At 38.2% G+C, this 25,091-nt stretch overlaps 2 protein-coding genes across 15 annotated transcripts in view; one reads left to right on the forward strand and one right to left on the reverse strand.

Annotated features, from left to right (window-relative positions):
• Window positions 1-4,507: 4,507 nt before the first annotated feature.
• On the forward strand, window positions 4,508-9,525 carry LOC112566122. The gene has a single exon (XM_025242090.1). The coding sequence runs from the start codon at window positions 4,542-4,544 to the stop codon at window positions 5,595-5,597; it is 1,056 nt and encodes a 351-aa protein (XP_025097875.1). The 5' UTR covers window positions 4,508-4,541; the 3' UTR covers window positions 5,598-9,525.
• Window positions 9,526-10,933: 1,408 nt separating this feature from the next.
• Window positions 10,934-25,091, reverse strand: part of LOC112575860 (band 3 anion transport protein-like) — an 85,264-nt gene continuing 71,106 nt past the window's right edge. For all 14 annotated transcript variants that reach the window (XM_025257983.1, XM_025257973.1, XM_025257956.1 and 11 more), the window contains 8 exons: window positions 24,733-24,927; window positions 24,146-24,424; window positions 23,193-23,282; window positions 22,605-22,771; window positions 21,966-22,219; window positions 21,312-21,481; window positions 20,860-21,033; window positions 10,934-20,279 (listed from right to left, as the gene is read on the reverse strand). In XM_025257983.1, coding sequence (XP_025113768.1) covers window positions 20,199-20,279; window positions 20,860-21,033; window positions 21,312-21,481; window positions 21,966-22,219; window positions 22,605-22,771; window positions 23,193-23,282; window positions 24,146-24,424; window positions 24,733-24,927 — 1,410 coding nt within the window. In that variant the 3' untranslated portion in view covers window positions 10,934-20,198. The remainder of the gene's footprint in view (window positions 20,280-20,859; window positions 21,034-21,311; window positions 21,482-21,965; window positions 22,220-22,604; window positions 22,772-23,192; window positions 23,283-24,145; window positions 24,425-24,732; window positions 24,928-25,091) is intronic.

Raw genomic sequence — 25,091 nt, forward strand, 5'->3', positions numbered from 1 at the left:
ACCACCCGTTGGAAGACGTTCACTCATGAAAATTGCCGCTACTGAAGTATGTCTTGTCAAAGGAGTAAAGGCAGCAACTTTTATTCCTAATCTGTCATTTATCATGAACTGAAAGAAACAGCCATGATGCCCTCGACATTGGTCAGCTGACATTTTTTAGTAGCTTTGCGCGAGACTGCAAAGTTCTTTTCCCTCCTTCTCTCTTCCCGCCCCCCTAGTCCTGTCGGCGATGTGGTCAAACGAGGAATGCCGGGCAGTCTGTCGAGAGGAGGATCATCAAGACGCTTGAAGTTTCCCCAACTTGTCGCCGAAACCAGGATCCGCCCCGGAAGGAGGTGGTAGAGGAGGGAGGAGGGAGGGAAGTCAGAGTAACTGGCAAACCCACCCTCTGCACACCTCCTCCCCGTCAACCCTCGGATTATCTCGACAAACAAGGAGCAAACGTTTCAGTTGGGTCTCATCTGCACAGTGAGAGGGAATCTGAGGCTTAGTAGCCTGACGTCTGCTAAGTCTGGCAATAAATGACCCCCGACCTCCCCCTTTAGCAGTGTGAGTGAGAGAGGTGGGGGGAGGAAGGAAGGAATGAGGGTGGGATGAACTAAACTTTATTCCCGTAAGGTTGCAGCTCACAAGTAAAGGTAAGCTCGCTGGTATTCAATGTCATGCATGTGACACCCATATACAAACATAAATTATCTACAGCAGTATTTACAGCTGTTAAACAGTCAACGCATCGCCCAGATACTGTATATACGTCTTAGACATTCCTGCTGTGTGCATACAAACCTATATACTTTATTTATAATTAACCGAAATTAATGTGATAGCAGTAAACACTTACAGACATATGTTTTGTCATCTACTAATAGTAAAAGACAGCTTTAGATGATATTGAATTTATAAGAACATTAATCTATTTAAAACTACAGGTTCTTTATTTCCATCACGTGATTCAAAAAGGTTGAAGACACGTGTGTGTGCGAAGTGTCTGACAAACAAAGTTTTCAGTCGAATGTGTTTACATGGTTTATCCAGAGAATATATATTATTCTTGCCGCACCGTACATTAACGGCGGTCACAAAGCAGGAAATGCATTTTAGTTTCGGTAAAATTTTTGGCAGAAAAGGCATGAGTTTATGAAATGTTGAGAAGCTTAGTTACACCAGTGCAGATTGTTTCTCCCGATACGGTGTAGACATGAAACAAAAACTTAACAAAATATGACCGGTTGTAAATATGAAAGCTTTCACTCTCCTCTCTCTACCTGTGTGTGTGTATGTGTGTAAAAGAGATTTCAGCAGATATTTTTGTTTACTTTTTTTAAATGATGCACATCTCAGTTGCGAAATAAAATGTTTGCCGTCAAGTGTATTGAAAACTACAAGATCTCTGCTTCCTCCTGAAGTCATTCAAGTGAAAAATGTCAATTTAAATGTCATCTACAGTGGTAGCAAGTAGGGTTCCTTAGCATAACTTTTAATAGTGTTGCTTATGTCTCTCTCTCTCTCTCTCTCTCTCTCTCTCTCTCTCTCTCTTTGGACTGGAATGCAATGTTCCTGTTTATCTATATGCATGACTAGTTCAACAGTATGCAATACTTGACTGTCTTGCCTAAGGCAAAATTCTTTCTTCAGTGAAGCAAGGAAAAGGTGTCCTTCATAAGACTGTTTGCCTGACTAAGATAGAGCATTTGGACATGTCTGATAACTGTGCCGGTGCCTATTATAAGCTTTTGTTTCTCGTCTTCTGGTTTTCCTAACTTAAAAGAAAACTCGCGATGTGACACGCGCGCGCACACACACACACACACACACAGACATGAAGGAATAGGAGCACACGCAGGGGTTGTCTTCTGTGTGTGTGTATGTGTGTACAGAATAAATTAGGTATGTGAATGTAATGATGGAGTCTTTAGTCTTTGACCATCAGATGCAAGACAAGATGTCTGTAAAATTATACAATTGTATAAAATAAAATACTTTATACAATAGACAACACTATATAATAGAATAGTGCTTTATGCTCGAAACGCTCAGAAGGACGAGGGACGGTGGTATAATATTTTATATTTTACCCCGGATATGTCGTCCGGTCCGGAGGCAAACCGTGTGGTTCCTATGAGTCCGCCAATGATTTGTCAAGTCCGATGACAATCTCAGTCTGTCGCTTGGAGCTATTGTCAATAAACTTCTAAAACAGCGCAGATCATGACAGAAGCATCCCATAGCCTGCAGCTGGGAGGCCTGGCAGGCTGAATTCCGGATGACACAACCGGCGTCCAGTCATAGACCGACTTGATAATCAAGATTGATAAGAGTTTGAATGATTGCATCCATTTTGATTTATTGTCTCTCTCTCTCTCACACACACACACACGAAACTAAATCTCGATGGTATTGTTGTGCCACTAGCTATTCTGTGCAATGATTCCTGTAAACTTGTTTGTATATTTTATCATTACTCGTTTCGGCATTGTGTGATGGTGATGTGACCAGTATGGGATGGGCCAGCAGAGGATAGACAGCAAGGACGGGAAGACGATACTGATTGTGAAAGATTTAGTCCACTTTCTTCTTAGCAGAGAAAGTAAACGTTTAGCCTCCAAGTTACAATCACTTCTCACTTCCGTGGACTATCTGGAATCTGCCAAGGGGCAGGACAATCCAGTCCTGCATGTTGTCTACCTACTTCTCTTTGCCCCTTCCGTGTCTAATTTTGAGATACGCTCACACCACGCACGTGCGTCTCGTCACTGTGGCCACGTGGTCTTTGTGCCGTTCACTTACTTCTCTAATTTTGTTTCACCTAGTCTTGTGTCACTTAGCAAGTCCATCCAGTTTTGCAACTAGGAATACTGTGAGAAACACACAAATAGTTCCACTACAAATGTCTGATTACACAACCCTCCCCTACTCTCTAGCATCAGTTATAATTGCTTATTCCAATAAAGTATAACACCTACAGCACCGGCTGGACGGACCGAGAGCAAAAGGACTCAAAACACATGACCTGCTGTTTCCATGGTATCCAAGCAGAAGTGGTCGTTGTCGTTGGAAAGTCCAGTCCAGACATCGCATGGCGTGTGAGAGCGATGGACGTGCCAGTTACTATCTGAACTCACGTACAGGTGGTCAAGCTGAGGGCGACCGGTTCAAGCATGGCGACTTTGGGGTGAACTGTGCCATCATCTACAGGCCTTGTTTCGCAGATCAGTGCGATTTACTTTAGTGATTTTTTTTCTTGAGTAGTAATCAGCAACAGATGGATATTTTCGCGATATCCGATAACTATACTTTATGGGTTTGGCTGCACCAACTTGTGACCAAAATTTCGTGCCAATCTGTTTGAACCTTTCTGGGAAGTGAAAAAATACATTGCACCCAAAGAAACAAATAAAAATGTGTCATTGTCTCTCCCTTCCATCCCTGGTTTCACGGCGTTGAAATCGCGACTTCAACAGTCAAATAGTAATTTGAATTCAATAAATCTTAGCAATAAAACAAAACTAATTCCGCAGTAATAATAGTATAAGATAATAATAATGGGTATGATGATACTAAGAAGCAGATTCAAGCCTGGCTCTACTAACGATATGACTAGAATAGTGGAACATTCCAACTACACATATCATCACCTACAATATTATACAATATGTCCAACAACAAACAATCTCTAGCGTCAGCCACACTGCAAGAAACTCACACTAAAATAACAACCAAAAAAAACTTCCTCAAGCAATCCAATATTCCATAATAAGCATACTGACAATACCCAACATTCATATATTAACACAAATTACACTAACATCGTAAAAATCATTTTAAAATTTGTTAACAGTCATTCTTATCACAAAATACATATTATCTTACCAGCACAGTAAGTTCAGTACCATATAAACTCGCACTCAGAATGCTGTCCATTAGGGACTAAGTTCTGCCTGAGAATGGCCATTCAAAATGATTACTGTACTTTGAAGGTTGGAATTTGTGTGTGTGTGTGCAACAGGTTTGTTCAGTCTGTGTACCGAGGGTCGTACTCGAAAATGCTGCTTTAATGGATGCGAAATATTATTTCAATACAGTGTATTTCTTTGGCTCATAAGCTATAATAACACGTTACCCGTGTTTCGCAAAGAATAACTTAAAAAAATTTTTATTCATTTAATGAAAAGTGTCATATAAACTCATTATTTATGCATGGAATATATCTGATAACAAAATAATAAAAAAAACTCTCATCTAGTTCGAGAAGAATAAAGAAGGGGACCACAGACTGTGAAAGCACGGACGTATATAGAAAATTAGCTGGGACGGTGAGTTACAGGGGACATAACCCCATTCCTTCGCAGTTGTCGTTCTTGTCTCAAAGCGTGTATTTATGAATTGTCTTGCAAGTATTTTATTCATAAAAAAGGTTGTGTAGATATTATTGAAACAGAATAAAGAAGCATTATTATAAATTACGCTAAAAAAAACTTGTTGTTTTTAACATCCTCTGTATTTCCTGCTTGCCTCGATCTCGTGTCGTCAAAAGCTTCAAAATGGCGGATGAGACAACAAAAATGTATTTTTGTTTGAGGGTGCTTGCTGTTTTATTTATTGTCTCTTTTGTATCAGCCGACATCATCATTCAAGGTCAGAACTGCGGATCGCAGCAAGAACCACTGGTTGTGAGAATGACGAATAAAGATGAAGACTGGATTGTATCTCACGCTGGTACAGACTATTATCAGCCAGACAAGGATTGCATTGTCACAATCATTGGAAAACCATATTACCAATTTCAGATTGAGATCCTCACGATTAACATTGACAGCCGAAGCTACGTGAGCGATTTCTGCAAGGGAAGATGCTGCAATGATTATCTCAAAATGTTCAACAGTTATCGCGTGGACAACGCTCGTCGTTTCCCGACTATCCCATGGCGAGGGCTTTGCGGGAGCGAGATTCCGAAGAAAAGCACCTTTATTACAACTCAGAACTATGTTACCATCCAGTTTAACGTGGACACATTCCAGGACAACATGCGCGGCTTCTCTTTGCGAATCATTCAGTACCTGCGCCGTTACAGTGGCAACGTGAACCCGGAGTCTGGGTACATCGGTGGCTGGAACGATGGCACTCTCAACGAGATACAGCTAGCGTGGAACGAGCAGGAGTCGATCCCCGGCGACTACATTCCGGGTGGAACCCCCGACTACGGCCAAGAACAAAATGGTGTGACGTGCTATGAGTGCTACAGGTGTCGCATCGACTATTTTAATCCTAGTTCTGCTGTGGATATGTCCACAGTTCGCACGGGTTGCTTTGTGTGCTCTAAGGAATGGCAGGATGCCATTGCAAGTGCCAACCGGAAATGCTACTCGCGCTCCCAGTACAACAGCCTGCTTCTGACCCTGAAAGATACATCCACTGGTTCTGGAACTGTTTCAGACTTTCGGGGCTGCCGTAAATTCATGAACATCCAAGGTATTTTTATGAACTATTGTATGTGCGATGATAAAGACAAGTGCAACCATGCTGTTGTGTTGGAAGGTGGGCGTATGTCTTTTTTCTTTGGGACTGTACTTTCATTAGTACTAATACGTTATGTATGAGTGTAAGGTGAACATCTTTTGTTTTCTTTCTTTATTTACTATATGTACTTGGAGAGGAATGGGGAGGGGCATAGTGGAAGAAGTATGCAGATAATAAGTGCACTTACATAGCACGCTTACCACCCATTTAAGTTCAGCGCACTTTCCAGCGCACTTACCACTGTTAAGACTGTAAATGATAGTGGCAAGGAGCATGCAGTAGACCCTCCAGATAGTAGTACCTGTGGTAGTTAAGTAGCATCCTTGTGATCATGCATATTAGTTTGTTTTGGGACATAAATTGATTATATTAATTACACTTTAGCTTATGCCATGAGTCTTATGCTGTATAAACTTGTTTTTCAGAGAATTAGCATATTTTATAGTGTCATTTTTTTAAAAACAGAAAATATTTTTGCTATGTAAAGAAATGAAAAACCTTGTAAAGCTGAATGCTGGGGTTTAGTTGGCAGCAGACATCTTGGTAGATAGCACTGTCTTTATTTCAATTTTGCTGTCCTGCTGTTGTCGACACACTTTGAACTTCTCCTCGCCCTCATTCTGGGCATTTTAGTTTGTGTTTTTAAAATTTTAATTTGCTAAAGTTGTAAAAGCTACTGAAGTATTTTGAAAAAGTTTGAGCAAAATGGTTGTTATTAAATTGTACTAGGTGGCAGTGGGAAGGAGGGGGGAGGGAAAAAAGAGCAACTCTTACTAGGAGTGACAATAGCTTGATATTGTTCCCTTTATATGTCTATCTTTAGTTTAGTTAGTTTAGTCCTTGTTGCTCCTCTGAGGAGCATAGGGCCGCAACAACACCTCGCCAGCAGACCTAGTATAGGGCAGCCTCCCCCCTTCAGATGAGCCCAGGTGGTTCCGATGTCCTTTGCCTCGCTCCTACTGTTCTTTTCGAAGTCTGCTTCGGTCTCTCAACTCTCCTCTTCCCATGAGGGTTCCAGTCAAGTGCTTGCCTGGCAATGGTGTCAGCTGGTTTGCGCAGAGTGTGTTATGTCTATCTTTGCTTTGGAAATTTTGCTAGAATTTCTATCTTCTGTTTTGTTTAAAGACAATGCTCAGCGAAATAGACAGTGCCTTATTAACAACAAAAGTATAGTTGTTAACATAATTATGAATACTACATATGATTAATTTCTTATACCATGTGTCCACATATCACCTCTCAGAAACAATTTGTACAGGACATTTTATATTATATTTATGTAGGATATGTAGAAAAGCAAGGAAAAAAGTACGTCAAATGCTGTTTAGATGTAATTGTTCCCCCAAATATTCACTGAGTATAGTTTAAAATAGCTTTTCCATTTTTAAAATGATTAACAATTGGCAATGCTTGTGTCATTATTTACGTTTTCCACAGATGTTTTGCAGGAGAAAAAAGACAAAAATAATTTGTTCAACAAAAATTTGAAATGAGTAAATGAAAGTCAATAATAAGAAATTGCATAGTTATAAAAGCAATCACCAGTTATTTGCTAAGTTATGTATTTCTTATTCAAACAGTAGAAGAGCTAGTGGCAATACCTGACTAATTGCTTGTTTGGGGATGCGATCTCTTTCTTGACATAGTGAAATGGCATGAAAGTAAACTTGTCTGAAAGTAGTAATATGTAGTTTAGTACGTGTCATTTTTAGCATCAATATGTTTGTACTGTAAGAATGTTTACTATGTGCATTTAGCTGTATTAATAGGAGGGTCTGCCTGATGGTTAGCAGTTTCAGAGTAGGTTTCAGGTTCAAGGTCCATTCTTGCCTGAAAATATTTTCCTGCTCATCCAGAAGCAATGGTAGCTGATTTTTTTTTAATTGTGGCAGTGAGTTGGGTCATACATTAAACATGCCCTGACTTAGACACACTAAACCACTTACGGTTCACAGTCACAACAGCTACTAGGCTATGGGACTTTTAACAGCTGTGTGAATATCTGCATTAACAGGAAACTTTCATCCTCAGAAATTTTCTGTTTTGTGTGTGTGTGTGTACCTTATTCACTTCCAGACATTCCGAAATAAGGATTGTTTGTGTACAGATATAAACTGATTTGTGAAATAAGTGCTGTACATATAAAGTAATAAACTGGTTAGTGAAATAAGTACTGTACATAAAGACATGAACTGGTTAGTGAAATCTGATAACTTGTGGATAAAACAACAGAGAATTAGTGGAAGGAAACACTCATCTGTCATCGTGAATGTTATACACAGATATTCTTCTTTATTTGGTGAATGTTCATCTCTTATCTATTTTCAAGATCATTGTAAATCCTTTGAAGAAAATTATTTTGTAATATTGCCATGTAAAGTGAATGTTTTGTTCTCACATTTCATTACATTTTATGTAGCTCCAGAGCAGTGACCTTTTCGAAGGGTTGTAGGTTTTCAAATATGTTGAATAAAATCATGTAACATAATTTTGAATACTTTTTTTTGAGGCTATTCTCGTAGAAAATTTGCTTAGTTCTGTCCTTGTGGTTCGCAATATGTACATATATAAAACTGGTTTTCAGATATGTTAAATAAAATCATGTAATATAATTGTAAATACTTTTTTTTATGGCTGTTATTCTTGAAGAAAATTTTGCTTAGTTCTGTCCATGTGGTTCACAATATGTACATATATAAAACTACAAAGTTCCTTACATATCAAGATGCTCAAAATATTTTTCTAGTTTATTTCCAGCAAATTCTTTGTGAAACAATTGTGTATGTGCTATGTGTATACTCTTTGTTATGTGTTTTAATACATAATTTTATTCTTTATTGTTATTCTGTTATACATGCTATAGTAAAACCTCTCTATAAAGACTTGCTAGAATACACAAAAATCAAATCAACTGAGAGGGATCTTAATAGGGAGATCAACCAGTTGGCTTTTATTCCACAAACTACGACTTCAAAACGCCTGTACAGGGGCAGTTAAGACAGAAGTGTTGGTTTTGGGGTTTTTTTTGCAAAAATTAGTGAAAGAGATCAAACTGCCGGCCGTATGTCAGGTTGGAAAGGTAGTCGTAATAGGGATGACTTTTATATAGCGAAATTATAGTGAAAAATTTCTGGATCATGATCGGGAAAGTCTTAATACAGAGGTTTTACTGTATTAGTATTACTAAGTGACTTGAATACAGTGAAAATCTATATTAGGCAGTTTCCTATCGCTAGATAAGCTAGCACATTACAGCTTTGAATTTTGTGTGCAACTTTTGAGTAAATCTAGATTTTTGACTTAACACATTCAGTCTGAACTGGACCAATTACTTCCCACAGGTTGTGTGGTATGCATTTTGATCTTCAAAAACACATTTTAATCTTACAAAATTTGTAAAGCAATCAGAAGGAAGATGCAGACTTTGTCTCTCATCATTCTTTGAATTCTTGGATAACAGGTTTTTATTATTTGTTTTACTGGCAGCATTTAGAGACTTTAGAAACTACTGATTAAAACTATCATACTTAAAGACAGAGTTCCTCACATGGATTAATTCAAGCAGGTCATGTCAGTTTAGTGAAAGAGCAGTCATTCAACTTATTATTGGTCAGTATTCTTTTAATGCTTTTGAAAAATATTTCGGCAACCAAATAGTGGAAAATCGATAATGAAGGCAATAGCCACATATTGTTATTTGCATATATGTATATTTATAAAAAAATAGAAAGGGACATTTTTGCATACTCAGGTATTAAGGATCATTCCTATGATGTACATCAGAATTGGCATAGACAGGTTGTGAATAAGACCAGCATTTATGCTCTTTTAAAGTGTTTGCAGATATTTTAGTAACATTGTATTGAGAATGTGCTGTTTTTTATACTGGAAAGGTCGCATGTTACTTTAGGTATATGTGACTTTTCAATGAACTGCATACTGATTTAACAATGAGTACTTCATTCCATTTTTTTCCCTATTAATACTAATAAAGAAAGAAAAGCTGTATATATATATCTTGGTGTGGTTTTTTTAAAAGCAAGATTACAGCAACATTTCCACAAGTGTCTTTAGGAATCCTCTATTCTTGCTGGTCTGCCTTAAGCGCACAGCACAGGTCTGGCATTATTCATGTAGTAGTCCCTGGTTACTTTCACTTTTACATTAAATTAGAAATTGACCTAACCTTTCGTGCCTGAATGTGGAGAAATATTCTTGAAGCTTTTTTTGAAAGGAGACAGTCCAGTCCCTAAAGCGGTCTTTCCAGTTCCCCACTTTAACAATTAGAAACTGTAGCCATGCCCTAAAACTGCTGCTGCGTCCCCCATATTCTCCTGTCTGAACAATTGTCATTGTTCGTTTTCCAGGCCAGACTTTTAGATTATGGCAGAAAAAAATGGTTCAACATGGAGAGAGGTGAGGAGCACGCACTGCCAATGACCCTAGCAGTCAGTCACAGACAAGGCTGTGCCTAAAATGTTTTAGGTTATTTTAACCCCTTTGCTACTTATGAACTGCAAGAGTAGCATGTAAGGGAGAATGAATGAGAATGTCAGCAGGAAAAGGGTTAACCAGAGTATTTGGTGAACACGGTTCAGCTGTAGAATTTTTGGTGGGAATGAGGTTGAAAAAATACTCGGGCCCGGATAGTGAAGGAAGAAGAGGTGCCTGAGTCACGAGTTGTAAATCTCCCAAGTTAAGATTACATAGTAGAGCAGGGTAGTGGCCATCAACACTGGATGCTGCGCGATCCTGACTCTTGGGGTATTAACCTCGCCTAGACAAGGTATGAACATCTTTTTGGTTTTTGCATATGGAATCGTAATCGAACTCACGTAGGTTTCAAAGTTGTAACCGCCTACATATGAAAGGAAGATATGTGGATTGGAGAATATTGTTTAGAATAGGAGTATAGTGTAACTTCGAGGAAATTTCATCCCTCCTTTTCTCAGCCCTCGAATGTCTATTAGGGGATGTAGACATGAATGAGTATATCCAGGAAAGTTGTTAACAATATTACAGGAGGAATATACTCTGATTCATAAGAGTTGACCAGACTAACCCAGGCCACAACCTCTTATCTTGGCTACAACATTTTATCCAGTCAGTTGATTGGTGTGGGCCAAACTAACCTCCCCTCCCCTCCCCTCCTCCAGGCAAAAGAGGAGTTTTTAGGTATGACAAGTCACAACCCATCGGGGACCAGTCTCCAGGATCCCATCCTCCACCGACACAGGCTGCCCTCCCTGCAGAGGTAATTTAGGGGACCTAAAGGAAGCCACACAAAGATCAAACCAGGGGAGTTCTTGAATTTATAGTAGTTTCATTGAATGACATGTCTTCACTACCTTTTTTGATGCTATTCTCTAAACATGCATGCACACACACACATAAATGAACCATCTGAACAAAGAAAGACAAAATAACTATGCTGATTTATTGGCAAGCTAGTCTACATTGGTCATTTAATACACTATGTATAAAGACAGCAGCAAAAGGGATTTTTTTTTCAAGAAAGCACTCTATGAGACAACATTGAAAATTGCCATTTAATGTGACATCCATGCAGTTGTAACTAGAACAGATCTGCACCATCAAGCATTTTAAGCATGCATTCAATATCTTGCAGCATAACCCACAAGGCTTAAAAAACATTCGTTTTCACCAGCATCACAGCCCTTGCACAGCCAACCTGCGGGATCAATCTCCACTCTTCAGCAAAATTATGGCGTTGTATCGTGCAGGAAGCAACCCCCTGCCACAAATTAGATGAATGAATTCCCTAACCCTGACAATGAACTGAGTTACATGAACCACTGGTTAAGACTGTTAAGCCATACATATTGATAAATCATTAAAAGTATTACAGGGGTCGCTGGTTAAGATATTTTAGCATATACAAAATTCAAAACAAAGATGAGAGCTCTAAAATAAAATTGCAGAAATTATTTTTTTTTAAATCTTTTCCTGGGACAATCAATTGTCATGCATTTAATTCTACTATACCCTAGCAGCATGTAAAATATTGAAAGTAGCTATAACAATTGTATACTAGAGCTATTACTTAATAGTATGCATACTTATTTTGAAAGTCTCTTTTTCAATGCAACTTGTAGCTGATCTTTCTACCCACCTCCTTCCCAAACAGTCCAACAAGCACTTTATACGCTTAGAAAACATACATGCTGTTCTTCAAGCCAATGAGAAAACAGGAGAGATCAATTGTGTGGTCAGGATTTTGAAGTTTGGCCAACAGTTCTATACTTGTTTAGGCGATTAAAAATGATAGGCATATTCTTCAGTGCTAGAAAGTCCGCTCATTTTAGGGAGCACTGGCAAGCCCGCATTAGTGACAAATACACGTTTCACAGTATACCTCAAAACTGTATCGGATTAAAACAAAAGTGAATGTTTAACCTCGCTTCTTGGGTTACAAAAGAAAAAATAAGAACTTGTCTAGGCTTAAAACATCTTGTCTGTGGTATGTACAGACCTATATAACAAGTTTATTTAAAAATAATACACCACCTTATAACAAGCACTTGGTGTACATGTAAAAGAAAAATATAAAATTTGCAGCTAATACTCAACAACAGAAATATGAGAAATGGAATTCTGGTAATTTTCTGAAGGAACACAACACATGCAGTGATTTGTGCTTCAAGGTCACTGATCATATATTCAAAGTGATGCATCATGCCATCTGTATTTGAACAGTAGTTAAAAATACTATCCATAATAACTATTCTGTCTTCACACTTTATAAAAATTAATGTAATGTGTTCTTGCTTATAAATATTTATTTACAATGCAAGGGTCACTAGTGAACTACCCTGTTATATATGATATTTAAAACTGACCAGACAAAGTTTTCGACCAAAAAGCTACTTAAGAAGTGGTGGTGTTAGCGGGGAAAAAATGCAAGATTGCTCACAGATGTCAGAGATAAGACTGTTTTTTAATCACATGCTCTGACACAGAATTGCCATGAGAAATGCTACTGAAGTCTTAAACAGATTTGTAAATCTGTTAATTGTAGAAGCAAAGATCAGTAAGATGCACAAGTACCCTGCTTATACAATATACCAGCTGACTTCCTACATGATGGTCACATCCCAGATGACTAGAGTTCATAGTAGCATAAATGATACTAAATGTGTAAGCACTCTTCGGAATGCAGAAGAAGCTCCTGCATGTGATGGTTATCATTTGGGATATAAAGAATATATGTCCTTCAGCAGTTTTTAACTAGAGGAATTTTGGCATGTTATGAAATGGACTCGTTCTTTACTGGGTGTCATTACTCCTACCACATGACAAATGAAAAATACTGAATGGCATTATTTTATTGATGTTACCTAAACTGGACAAATATGGACACCAGTGTGACCAACTGGGCAAAGTTTACACATGGTTAAAGGCTGGCCAAAACTTTGTTTGGTTAAGGGTCTTTAGACACGTTATGTGCTTTTTGCACAGTAGGTAGCACAGAAGTGACAAGCATTATTCTTATATTTAAATTAAGGATAACCTACATGGAACCATTTATGGTTTTGGCAACTGACAAACAGGAACCCTAATGCTCACCAGTTAACAAAGGGATACCACTCTAAGAAGACCTATTACAGAGTTAGCTTTCAAAGCTACAGAGACCATAAAAGACAAAGTATAGTGAATCTTAGATGTTTACATCAGGATACTGCCACCAAATTTTCGTTAAATAAATATTTCTTCTCCTCACTATTAGCTTTCAGATGACACTAGTCAAATTAATTTTGTGCATAAATAAGATTAGTTGTTTTCACTCTTGACAAAGATCTGTAATTCATTGTTTTTGACTAAACATATAGGTGAAGGAGTGGACTGTACAAAAGCAAAGAAAACTGGTCAAAGATTCCACAGCACTGAGTGCAGCTTGATTTAGGCATCATTATCCAAACTCAAACATAAAAGAAAACCTAAAAATGTAAGTACATTCACAGAAATGTTGCAGTTTGTTATTGTAGATGATACCACCACTAAACCTTTTTCCTGAGATGTATGATGGTTTATGTTTGGACCCTACAGCAGAGGCCAAATTAGAAAAATGGATTCAGCTTTTGCTGAGATTGTAAAAATTAAGCTTGATAGGTGCTGAATGTGAATTAAGGAGCACTAAACAGCTGTGCTTTTTCAAATATAAACACAAATATGTCCTGGATAAGAGCTGCACATTTATTTTTACGAAACCATATGTAATCTTCACTGCAAACATGAACATATGGCAATATTCTTAGTGCAAATGCTGTAGTGCCACTTGACAAGATTTCCAACAGCAAGGACCATGCACTACTCGTGTGATATTATTTAGCAGATTTTCTGATCAAAGGTGTTGGCCAGCAACTTTAAAGACCATTTAAATATGTGTAAATATCTGACAACTCTTTAAGAAAGACTTAAAATATAATGGGCAGGTTTAGCTGAAGAGAAAATCCCTTCTCTAACAAAAGCTTATATGCATGCACAAATGGCCAGTGGTGACACATGCTGTCCTGTTCATGATATGAAAAGACTTCAGATCACAAAATTTCACAGAAATACTTCCGAAACCTGAGGCTTCACATATTTCACAGCAAAAAGAGAAAAAACAAGTGAAATTACAAAAGACTCGTGGTGGTATTGTTTATTGGGCAAGCTAGCTGCACTGTCCCCAGGTCTGGAGTATCTGCTTCTGCCATATTATTTACCTGCTAAGGCTTGTAAAATCACAAGAGGAATTCTTTTATAAGTACCAAGAAAACTAATCCTGCTCAAAGGTTCTAGAAAATTCTACTCAACTGGATATGAGGAAAAGATTTTGCTTTTTTGTTGTGTGAATGCATTCCATCCAATGCATCGTTTTAAGTTTTAAAAAATCTAAACATATTTATGTGTCTGTGCAGGTGTGTATGAAAGAATTTGTAGATGTGTATGCATGTGTGTAATTGAGGGAGATGTTCATTAAAACCTTTTTGGTTATGACTTTAGATGTACAAAAGAACACTGCAGCAGGAGACAAGTTTTATCAGACATATTCCGTGTATGTTTAAAAACCTCACTGGCCTTTCTTCCAGTATATAGCAGGAATCCTCCACCAGGAAAACACAAAACAAGTTAGAAAAAAAAGAGAATAAGACACAAAAGACTGAGCTTAATCTACTTATCTGTTTAATTATTTGGACACGAAGAGACCATAAACTGCGAAAACTTCAGCAGGCCTCATCCAGCGTTTTGAAGACATTGCAAAATGAGAAAAACCAATGAAAACATCGCTACCACTTAAAAGTTGACTCTTAAAAGAAATAGTCCTCTGAAACTCAAATTTGTGAAATAATCTGAAAGATTAAATTAGGCAGAAAAGGAGTTGGGAAAATGCACACACCAGACTAGAACACTAGAACACCAAACATGAGCGGATGCATGACACCCACCAATCAAATAAGAGCTTGTGGAAAGATTAGTTAAATGGGAGAATGCTCCAGCTTGTGTTGCTGACTCACTTTTTTTTCTTCCAGAAACCTATTTGTACTGGCCATAAAGCCATTTCTTAACTAATACTGTAAAGCAAAAAATAGTGCCAACATCTATTTTAAAAAAGAAAAAGAAAAAAAAAAACCCTTGCCAATGTTCTCCCAAAAAGAGACCAGGCACCACAGCTATATGCTCACAGCTCATATTTATATACTCAAGCTGATTGCTTCACGTTAACCATCAGAAGAGCTTACCTCTCAACAAATACAACAGAATAAGGAGGCATGAAAACAGACAGAACATTGGTACAAGAATAGAAATGATTGAAGTAACAGACACCACAAAGATAGACATGGCAACAGACCAGGAAGACAAGTAACAAGGTTTCTGTGCAACATGTTTGCCATTTTCAATGCCAGTTTTACTGAGATTTTAAGGGAAAGAGCATTTGCATACGCACTATAACATTATAAACTGAACATCACGGGCATTTTGCAGAGTGTGGTATGTGAACCAGATTGCTGTTTTGCTGAAAATGTACATTCACAATGAAAATTTCTAATCTCTTTGCAATGGCACATTAACCCATAAGGTCTGGGACAACAGCTGATTGAGGTAGTCCTGTTGTGGCACCATCACCTCCAGTGATGTACCTCCCTAAACTTAAGGACATGACTTATATTCCAATGATGCACCTTACAAACACTAAGACTTGACCAGCATGCCAGCCAAACACCTTACAAAACTCAACGATATGACAAATATGCCACTATAATGTACATCATACTAACTGTAAAAGGCAGGAAAAAAAAAGCAAAACTGTGATGATTGAAAATCCCTTCAATTCTATTTGTCAGTCTAACATGTCCAAACATGTTTTCCACAGTCTATTGTGTCCAAATTTGTATGCATGTGTGGATGGGTGCATGTAAACATCAGAACACAGTGCTGACAGAACATATATTAACAATAAATTTTAGTGAGACAAGATGTTTTATCATTATCGACCATTTAAAAAAAATAAACTGTTACTAACAAGGTAACTAATAAGCACACACTGTAAAATCAGAATGATGCAAGGAAAGAGAGACTGAGATGGGTACAGAACAAAGGGGATAAAAGAAGGAAAAGGGTTGAAATCAATCTCCGACTGGTTTTTGGTGTATTTCTATCTTGAAGAAAATCTTTTATTACTTAGTTCACTCATGCAACAGAAATGGTAACAACAAATGCCAGAATTCTTCAACTAAAACCTGATATTTAAAAATTTCCACTTACAGATACAAAATTTTAACTCCTGAAAAAACAGCAAAACGTTTATATCTCTAGGACTGTCTATATCATGACAAGGTCTCTTATGGATCACCAGACACCTGTGGGTATGAAAACAGCAAAATCACTTCCATGGCCCCTCCCTCAGTTGCTTTACAGTCAGGTTAAAAACTTCAAGCTGCGTATGTTTGGTAGTGATATGAATACATCAAAAAAAACCTAATCTAAAAATTTTCAGATATTAAAACAGAAAGCTATGCCAGAAAATCGTACCAAGAGTCAAGGTGCGACAAAGTGAATGTCTTTTATGCTCCTCCCTCTTCCAAACCAGCCAGACAACCAGTATGATATGGCACATAGCTTAGCATTAACATCCTCAATCATGACACAGCCGTCTTCATGTGTTCTGCCATTTAAAGCTTTGGAAACTCATTTTCTCTGGTTTCCTGTACAAGTATTTACATCGTAAGGCATATTACACAGCCAACCTTTGAAAATAAAACTCCTCACAGACTTTTAAAAGAGTGTTACCCAAAAATATAGTGACTTTGGCCCAAACATCACACAGTTTGTGTTTAACAAATTAGAAAGTAAAATCAACACTTGGGAAAAAGAAAATAAACAAAGATAAAATTCTGCTTAAGACATAGTTACAGTTGTAGTGTGCAGCTGAAGCATTTTGTGAACATGAACTAAGTGTAACACATAAAACACACCCTGTACAGAGGAGGCAGTATATAGAAATCCATGTGGGTGGGTATGTGGGTGGGTGCTGGAAGACAGTGACTTTCTGTCATCAGGTTTGGAACAAAATTACAAAGCTTAGATTTCATGTAACAACATGAGACAAGTCCCAGGCTAATGAAAACTTTCCCAACTTTCAAGTCACAGCACAGTGCACAGTTAATACAAGCAAATAATTTTATCTTCAAGAAGAAACATGAATGAAAATCTTGGAAACACTCAGCAGCTTGATAATGCTAACAGCGATACAAGATAATGTATATAAAAGGCAAATGGAAGGCTACCATTCTTTTTCTCCCCTACATGTTTTTAAGCTGAAGACCCTTTGCAACATGGAACAAGAGCTCAGATGGATGGAACTTCTGAAGCATCTGCTCAAACTCTGAGCTCTAATCAACCACATCTGGGATTTTCTGGGTCACCAACGATGGGTGTACTCATGAGATTAATAATGAAGGAGGTGGGAAAGAAACATGGAAATCATGAAAATCTCTTCAAAGAGGTGTCTGACAAGAAATTTTTATGATATATTAAATTTATGGTCTTTCATTTTAAAAACTTAAGGAGACAGCTCATCGCTTAATTTTTTTTTTTTTAAGTGGTAATGACTTGCTCACTCTCTCATGTACAACACACACTCTCACATGTAGGCATGCAAGGAATTGTACTACTGTGGAATGACTTTACAATCAATTTCTTCAAATACATTATTTTCATATGCATACTTCACTTTTCAAAAATATATTTTGGCAGATCCAAATACTTGATAAATAAGCACAAAACTAATTACAGTATTTTGAAACAATTATGCACATGGATCTTTCCCCCCTCCGTTCTTTTTTTCTTCTGTCTGTACATCATCTTCCAGTACATCAGAACGTATGTTTCCTACACAACCATACTCATAAGTTTGTAAGAAGAATTGCAAAAAAACATGCATCAAAACATTTTCCACACTTCGTTCTTGCAATTTTCTCTTGACGTGTGCTCATCACCGTCAACTCTTCATCAGTTGTCCTGCTGAAAGTAAGTGTTTTGACATGTCAACCAATCAAATCCCTTTCGTATATTCAACATGCTATATTCCATTCCTTCCCCCCACCCAATCAACATTCACACCTCATCCCATGTCACTGCACTGCTTCTCTGGTCAAAATGTCACTGAAGCAAAAAATATATATATATATTATATATTGCCCTTGAGGTGTTCATTCTGGATACTGAGTCCAAAATTGCTCTCAGTCTTTTTTTTTTTTTTTTTTTTTTTTTGCATGTGTTCACAAACTTTCTTCGTTTCCAAGAAGACCAAGCAGTCAAATCCAAAACAACTTGTTCTGTGATCAGCATCCAAGCCACTGTAATGGTTAATATGAATGAACACAGGTGCATGATCCAGACAAAACTGTTGTCTTTAATGCTTGCAAGAAAACAGCTGGCACATCTAGTCCTTCAGTAAATAGGTTTAAGTCTAACATCAAGCTTGCTCTCTCAAATTAGTCTCATGCATCACTCTGCTTCATAACATAATATACACACTTTCAGAGAGGCTCTTTGCTATGTTACCAAAAACATCTGCTTCACAAGTCTTGAAGAAACAAACCAAAATCCTAGCATGTCTCAGATATGAGATCCAGAAAACATGAGGTGAAGTAGTCACCACGTCCCCTCAGTGTTTTCATCTAAACATGGATTACACAGCCAGCTTCTCTGCTATTTATAGGCAGATCCAGGTTTGCCATTCAAATACCGAGTTACACAAATTAGTATCTGGATGCAGTGAAGATGAGCTTTCAGTTTGGGGCTGCTTGGATTCTTAACTGTACAAAATTCACCACATCAAGAGCTTGCTTAGGTTCTTGACAAGTATCAAGGATGGTTGATATTGATTAGAGAGATATCATTAGTTATTTCTCCTGTCAACCGCCACCAGCAAGTTTTATCTGCAAATCTTGTTGCTCCCCATTGCATCACAGCTTTGCTGAGGCCCTTTTATTTCTTTCCCTCTAAAGACAGGGAGACATTAAAGCCAGTGAGGGCCTCACAATGTCTCCCTGTCTTCATACAAGTCTTATGTTCATATCTATTAGCTCTATAAAGTTTCAGCAGTGTTCTTTTTTTTCTTTCCAGAAAATTTACATTCGTCACAAATGTCTTCTGCAGTACTGTCTTGTTTGTAGCTAAGCCCACATGCAACAGCAGATGATCACATAGGATATCTGTTTATCAATCACATTTATACCTTTCTTACAATAAGCCCTCAAGTGCCTCTTACTTACTTTTGATGAAGTTATTAGCTGGCCCATTTTCAGCTTTAGTCATAAAAAAATCTTTAAAAATTCAGTTTTGTTTTCTGCAGTCATCTTAGCATGACCATAAGTTTTTGTAAGATTTTCATGCACCTAGACGTGCAGTTAGTTCAGCAAAGCTAAGTTTGTTGAACTGAAACTTGCAACATGGTGACAGATGAAAGAAGTAAAATGTTTGCCTAAATAATAGGCTACCAAAGTTCAGACTACATTGCATTTGGTGAAGCTTCTAAAAGCACCCCACCCCCTTTAAAATTAAACACTTTCCCCTCACAAATGCTCGTGGTCCATGCATTTCTCAGCGAACAGGTGTCCAGCTGCCAACTAAACTGGATGCATGCTCCACCACAGTTCTTGAACCCAAATCTGGTCAGCGTACAATTATCACAAATATGTGTTTCACTTCCAACAGTTTATTCAGGAAGAATGTTGCAAATGCAGCACCCTATCTGAAGGGTCACCCGAGAAACAGTTTCACCGGCCACCTCACAGGTGCTTAAGCTTGCATACCCCACGCCATCACCATTTGCTCCTCATGGTCACTGGTATGCACTTTTGTTTGCACAAAGATTTTTAAAAACAGGATGAGAGGAGTGAAATAGTAAAGCCTCACATGGCTAAAACATGCAGCAGAAGCAAGTGGCACCCTCCTTTCATAACAATGCCCTTCATATGAAGTATCTTCACAAACACTGTAAATAGATGCATGCATTAAAAAAAAAACTACAGCCAGGTCCTCAAAACTCCACATAGTGGAGACAAAGAATCTCAGCCTGTCATGGCCATGCTGAGAAGTGATGTGACGAGCAAAGGTGACAAGTCTCCACATGAAACCAGCAGTCTGACAAGAAGCAGGGTGGACATGGCAGCCTAGATAGGCATGTGGGCCATTTGGTAGAAGTCAGGTTCATCCTCGTCCTCCATTTCAGAGTCTTCTTCTTCTTTGTCCAGCTGTGCACACACAAGAGAACTTAATCACTTTCCCGATTAAATAAAGATAAACAGTGCACTCACTTCATTCTATGCATTTTTAAATGCTTACTCAATACAAAATAAAAGAGAAAATTGGGGATTTCAAAACTATAAGTGCATCAGCGTCATTGTTCATGTTTCTAATGTAAACGGGCAAAACATTAAACGTTCAAGAAAAACCCAGTGTTTGCTGGGTGACATTATATGTACCTTTATCAGGGCTTCTGCTTACGCAAAAAATTGCGTACAGTACGCATTAAAAGTTTCGGAGGACCCCTTCAATTTTCGTCAATGGGGTCCCAGGCAAATTTGGGTGAAGAACAGGGACCCCTTAAAAATCTGAAGAAGGGGTCCCTGGGACCCCAAAGAATTTAGCCTTAGCAGAAGCCCTGCTTTACTAATAAATGGACTACTCCACGATGCACAAACTACCTATCTGTACCATTTGTCTCAACTATGTGGACAGTGGACACCAGCAATAACTTATTGTCATCCTTATACCAGAGTAGCTGACACAGCTGAGACCTGCATTTATAAAATGAAGCAAATTAATACTCACCTCATGCAGCTCTTTCTCTGTAAAAAACCTGTTGATGACTTTGAGGCGAACAGGAATCAGAAGGATGAGTGCAAAGGGGAAGGCAAGGGCAGCCTGCGTGGACTTGATGATGAGAAGAACCACTAAGAATACAAGCTGGATGATCGTGAACAGGTGCATTTTGGTCACTCGCACCTGAAAATACATTGGGAAACAATCATTCAGAACAGGTACCAAGGCACTAGTTGCCATAACTCCCAAAAGAGGAAAAGGGAAAATGTTTCATCATTGTGCTAAAATACTATTGTCTTCATTGCTGATCCAATAAGACAGTGGTATTCAACAGAACTTTACTTTTATTCCTGATACATTAAGAGCGATATCCACAGCACTTTATGTATACAGCCTCAAGAACAATGGCAGGTGGTTCTTGAGTTACCCCCCACACAGTATACATATGACAGTCAACATACCCTTCTCACATAGCCCACAGAGGGATGATACTTGACAGGCATCAGTAACAGCTTGATACGCTCAAACATCTGAACACCACTCATGGCTGACACACCCAGGTATAGAAAGACGCCAAATAGAGCCATGACTGGAATAGCTCGCAGCACTGGTCCCATTAGTAGTGACAGACCTGCATGGGAGAAAGGTATTCATTATGATATGCCAAAGCACAGAGGCATGTATTAATATACACCAAACATTACACAGAATACAAGAAGATAAACAACAGCACCTAGAATATTTCTCAGAAAAGTTAAGTTGAAAATGTTTCAGTTTCAAACAAATAATTGTAACGTTTTATGCTAATAATTTAATCTGCAAGAGAAACAGCAATTTATCAGCAATTTTCATGTACTGCACCAGACTTTTTCTTGGCACTCATTCTCCAAGGATGACTGATCTTAGCATCAATGTCTGTTGGAAGTCGTTTCTATTTACTATCATCAAAGTGCATAAAAGAGCCGAAACATGGATGCAAGAAAGTAATGACACTTGCAATTACAAAGCTTCTATCCCCCATCTAAAAATACTCTATAAACATAAACATCATATTCTTAAAGTATTTGAAGTACTTTCAGGTGGAATGTTAAGGTCGTCTCATGCCTGACACTGACCTATAAAAAGGTGAACAGCAAAATTGGTGAAACGCTGCTCCTTCACACCCAGCAGATGGGGCTTTTCTCCAGGGGCATGTGTTCTGCTGTACGAGCTGAGAGCCGAAACATGTGCCATGGTGCGCACAGTGGCAGCACACATCCAGGGCAGGCCAAAAAGGGCACATGCAAAGGTGAGCAGACCCATGATGAATTGATCCAAGTGATAGCCTGAGCCTTTCTTTAGCTTTCGTTCCTTCTTGCTCAAGATCATCCTGCACAATTAAAGGCAACCATACATGCATAAGGTCATCCCAGTCAGCTTTAAAAGGTGTAGTTCCATTGTTAGCCAAGTCTCAATGGTTAAAAATATGGCAGCAAATAAAAACTATTACAAGAAAGTGAAGAGATTCGTACTAATGAAAATTTCAAGGATACACAGTGACAGGACAACATGGAGAGTTTACATCTAAAGGCTAATGTGATGAGCTGAGATGTGAAAGAAAATGTGAGGAAGTGATGGTAGTAGTCTATGGAAAATAAGGGAAGCAATTTTTAAAAAAAGGGAAAACATTGAGTACATAAGTCAAGGAATGAGTTCACCTTTGATGAATCTTTGGTACCAAGGTTAGAGAAGAAAACTAAGGAGAAGCTACTCACTCTGTGATCTGCACTTCCATGAAAAGCAAAATGAAGATGAGGAAGGCTGGGATAATGGTAGCAAAGACAACCCAGACTTCTATTTGCTTCCTCATGCCCATCGGGTTGATGAACCAGCTGCGCTCCTGAGGTAGTGTTGGGGTGATGGAGCTGGGCACTGCCAGTTTCTGTTAAGAGACATCATGCAGCAGTGGTGATACTCTGGACAATAACATTTTGTCTTTGTGTGTGTGCCTGTATGTGTGTGTGAGTATGCCTGCGTATGCATACACAAAGGTGCTTTAATTTTTCACTGACAGTTCCCATTTCACTATCACATGTCCAGCAAGAAGTACAAGTTATTTGATGGGAGGAAAAAAAAGTATCTTTGCAGGCAACAAGTGACTGAACAAAATCCAAACGAGCACAAGTTTTTTTTTTTCTTTAAATGCTGTTTGTTGAGATGAATGCAGGGATCTTGGCAATTAACTTGAAACCGTGCATTTCTCGAGAAGAAAATGGCAGTCAGGTGGATTCTGTTATGTGCATGTGTCCTTGTAGATTTATTACAGACCTGCATGCGCATGCCATCGAGGAGTTGATACTGACCTGTGTATAGGTGTCCTTGATGAGGTAGTCCAGCAGTGACATGCACAACAGTGCTATGAGGACCCCAAAGTCACCCAATGCTCTTCGCACCTGCACATACAAAAGACTTTGTACCCACTGCTTCTGATGCCTGGCACTCACCACAACAAAGCTATTTTGAACAAAATTCACAAAAATTTGCCTTTTTACCTTTTGCTGTAAACTTCAAATTTCACATGCCTGTTATTTTGCAAATTTTTTTCTTATATTTTTAACAATAGCTAGGTTTCAAAATGGACAAAACTCTTTGGATTGAAGCTAAACACAAATATGACTCCAAAAATATGCATCTGCAATGACTGAATGAATTTGCTGACATGTAATATCTGTACATTATGAAAAAAGCTCACAGACAGTGATGGATGCAAACAACAGATAGTAAGGGCAGAATACAGAAAATAGCAGCAAGACGAGATCTAATAGCAAATTCTTATATTGAACCAGTACAAAATAAAAACAAATTGAAATGCCATGCTTCCTTATACTGGATCAGGAAAAAAAACAACAACAAAAAACCTGAACAACTGAAATGTAATGCTTTCATATACTGGACCAATTACAAAAATTGAAATGCCTTGCTTTCAGAAAACTAATAATGTTCCTTTTCCCCCATCAGCATGGTCACCCACAACTGCCTGCAGGTTTATGACAAGTACACACTGTCCCTGATCTGTCACAATTTTATCTGAAAAAACTTCCATGTCTTTATCTCTAATATAGTCTACGCATCCCTTTCAACAACTTCACTCTTTCTCTAATCGCTGGATTCTAAAGCAGCATGATGTACAGTGCTCAGTAAGTACTCTAATTACTGTTGTCAAAGTCATTATTGCCTCCACCCCACGCAAACCACACACATTCACAGAATGGCAACCATATTGCACAGTTAGAAAACCTGGATGATTTATACTTACGCTGCGACCAAGAAACTTGCTGTTGCGAAAAATGCGAAGGAAGTAAGCGATCAGGAAGGTACCCAGGGTGAGGATGAGAGACAGCAGTGCTGTGTTTGGCTGTGGTAACATTTCATCATGACTGTGTTTTGGAAAGTCCCTGAACATTGTGTCATTATATGCATAATCTGACACAGACAAATTCCGCCTGTCACCAAGGGTGAGCTGTGTGTCATTCAAGATAGACTGGTTGAAGTAAGAGCAGTTGTAGCTTTGGGCCAATGGATGATGTTCAAATGTCTGCAAAGGTAGTAATGCAAGAGATAAGAAAATATGAAAGATAAAGCTAAGCCATCTGATAACAACTGCGACAAAACATGAAGGTAAGCCATTTGATAATAACTGTGGCTCTTACAGGACACACAGCTGTGACACAACATATAAGCTGCCATGACACAACCAGGCAAAAACGGCAATATTTTTAATGACTCACTTATAGAAAATATGCAAACTTTACAATATTATCTAAGAGCTGTCATCATGCCATGGCTACATGAAAAATAATCATCTGGAACAAATGTTCTGTGTTAAAAAAAAAAAAGACCTACATAAACAAGCTTCTTGACCACTTCATAAATGAAGATGATGGAAATAAGAATGGCAAAGATCTCCTCTGTAAATCGTGTGACATAACGGATGAGAAAGCTCCCTTCTGCAGCCACAGTGATGGTAGAGATGACAGCAACCCACAAGCCTATCCACACTCTCATGGGCAGAAATTCTATGCCATTGGAAGAAGCAAACTGAAAATAATTATCAAGTCATATGTTATAATGGCATTCTGAATCATTCAAATCAAAAACCATAGTAACTTACCTTTCTTTGAACATTTAGTTATGGATGAATTGAAGAGGTAGCCAAGGACACTATCCCAAGGATTGTCCTTTTATATTCCCTTTTACAAAGC

Source organism: Pomacea canaliculata, linkage group LG1, assembly GCF_003073045.1.
Source record: "Pomacea canaliculata isolate SZHN2017 linkage group LG1, ASM307304v1, whole genome shotgun sequence".
Taxonomy (NCBI): Eukaryota; Metazoa; Mollusca; class Gastropoda; order Architaenioglossa; family Ampullariidae; genus Pomacea; species Pomacea canaliculata.

What these genes read in the sequence shown, in the direction of transcription:
- LOC112566122 (XM_025242090.1), top strand. Translation starts at nt 4,542, where the DNA reads ATGGCGGATGAGACAACAAAAATGTATTTTTGTTTGAGGGTGCTTGCT.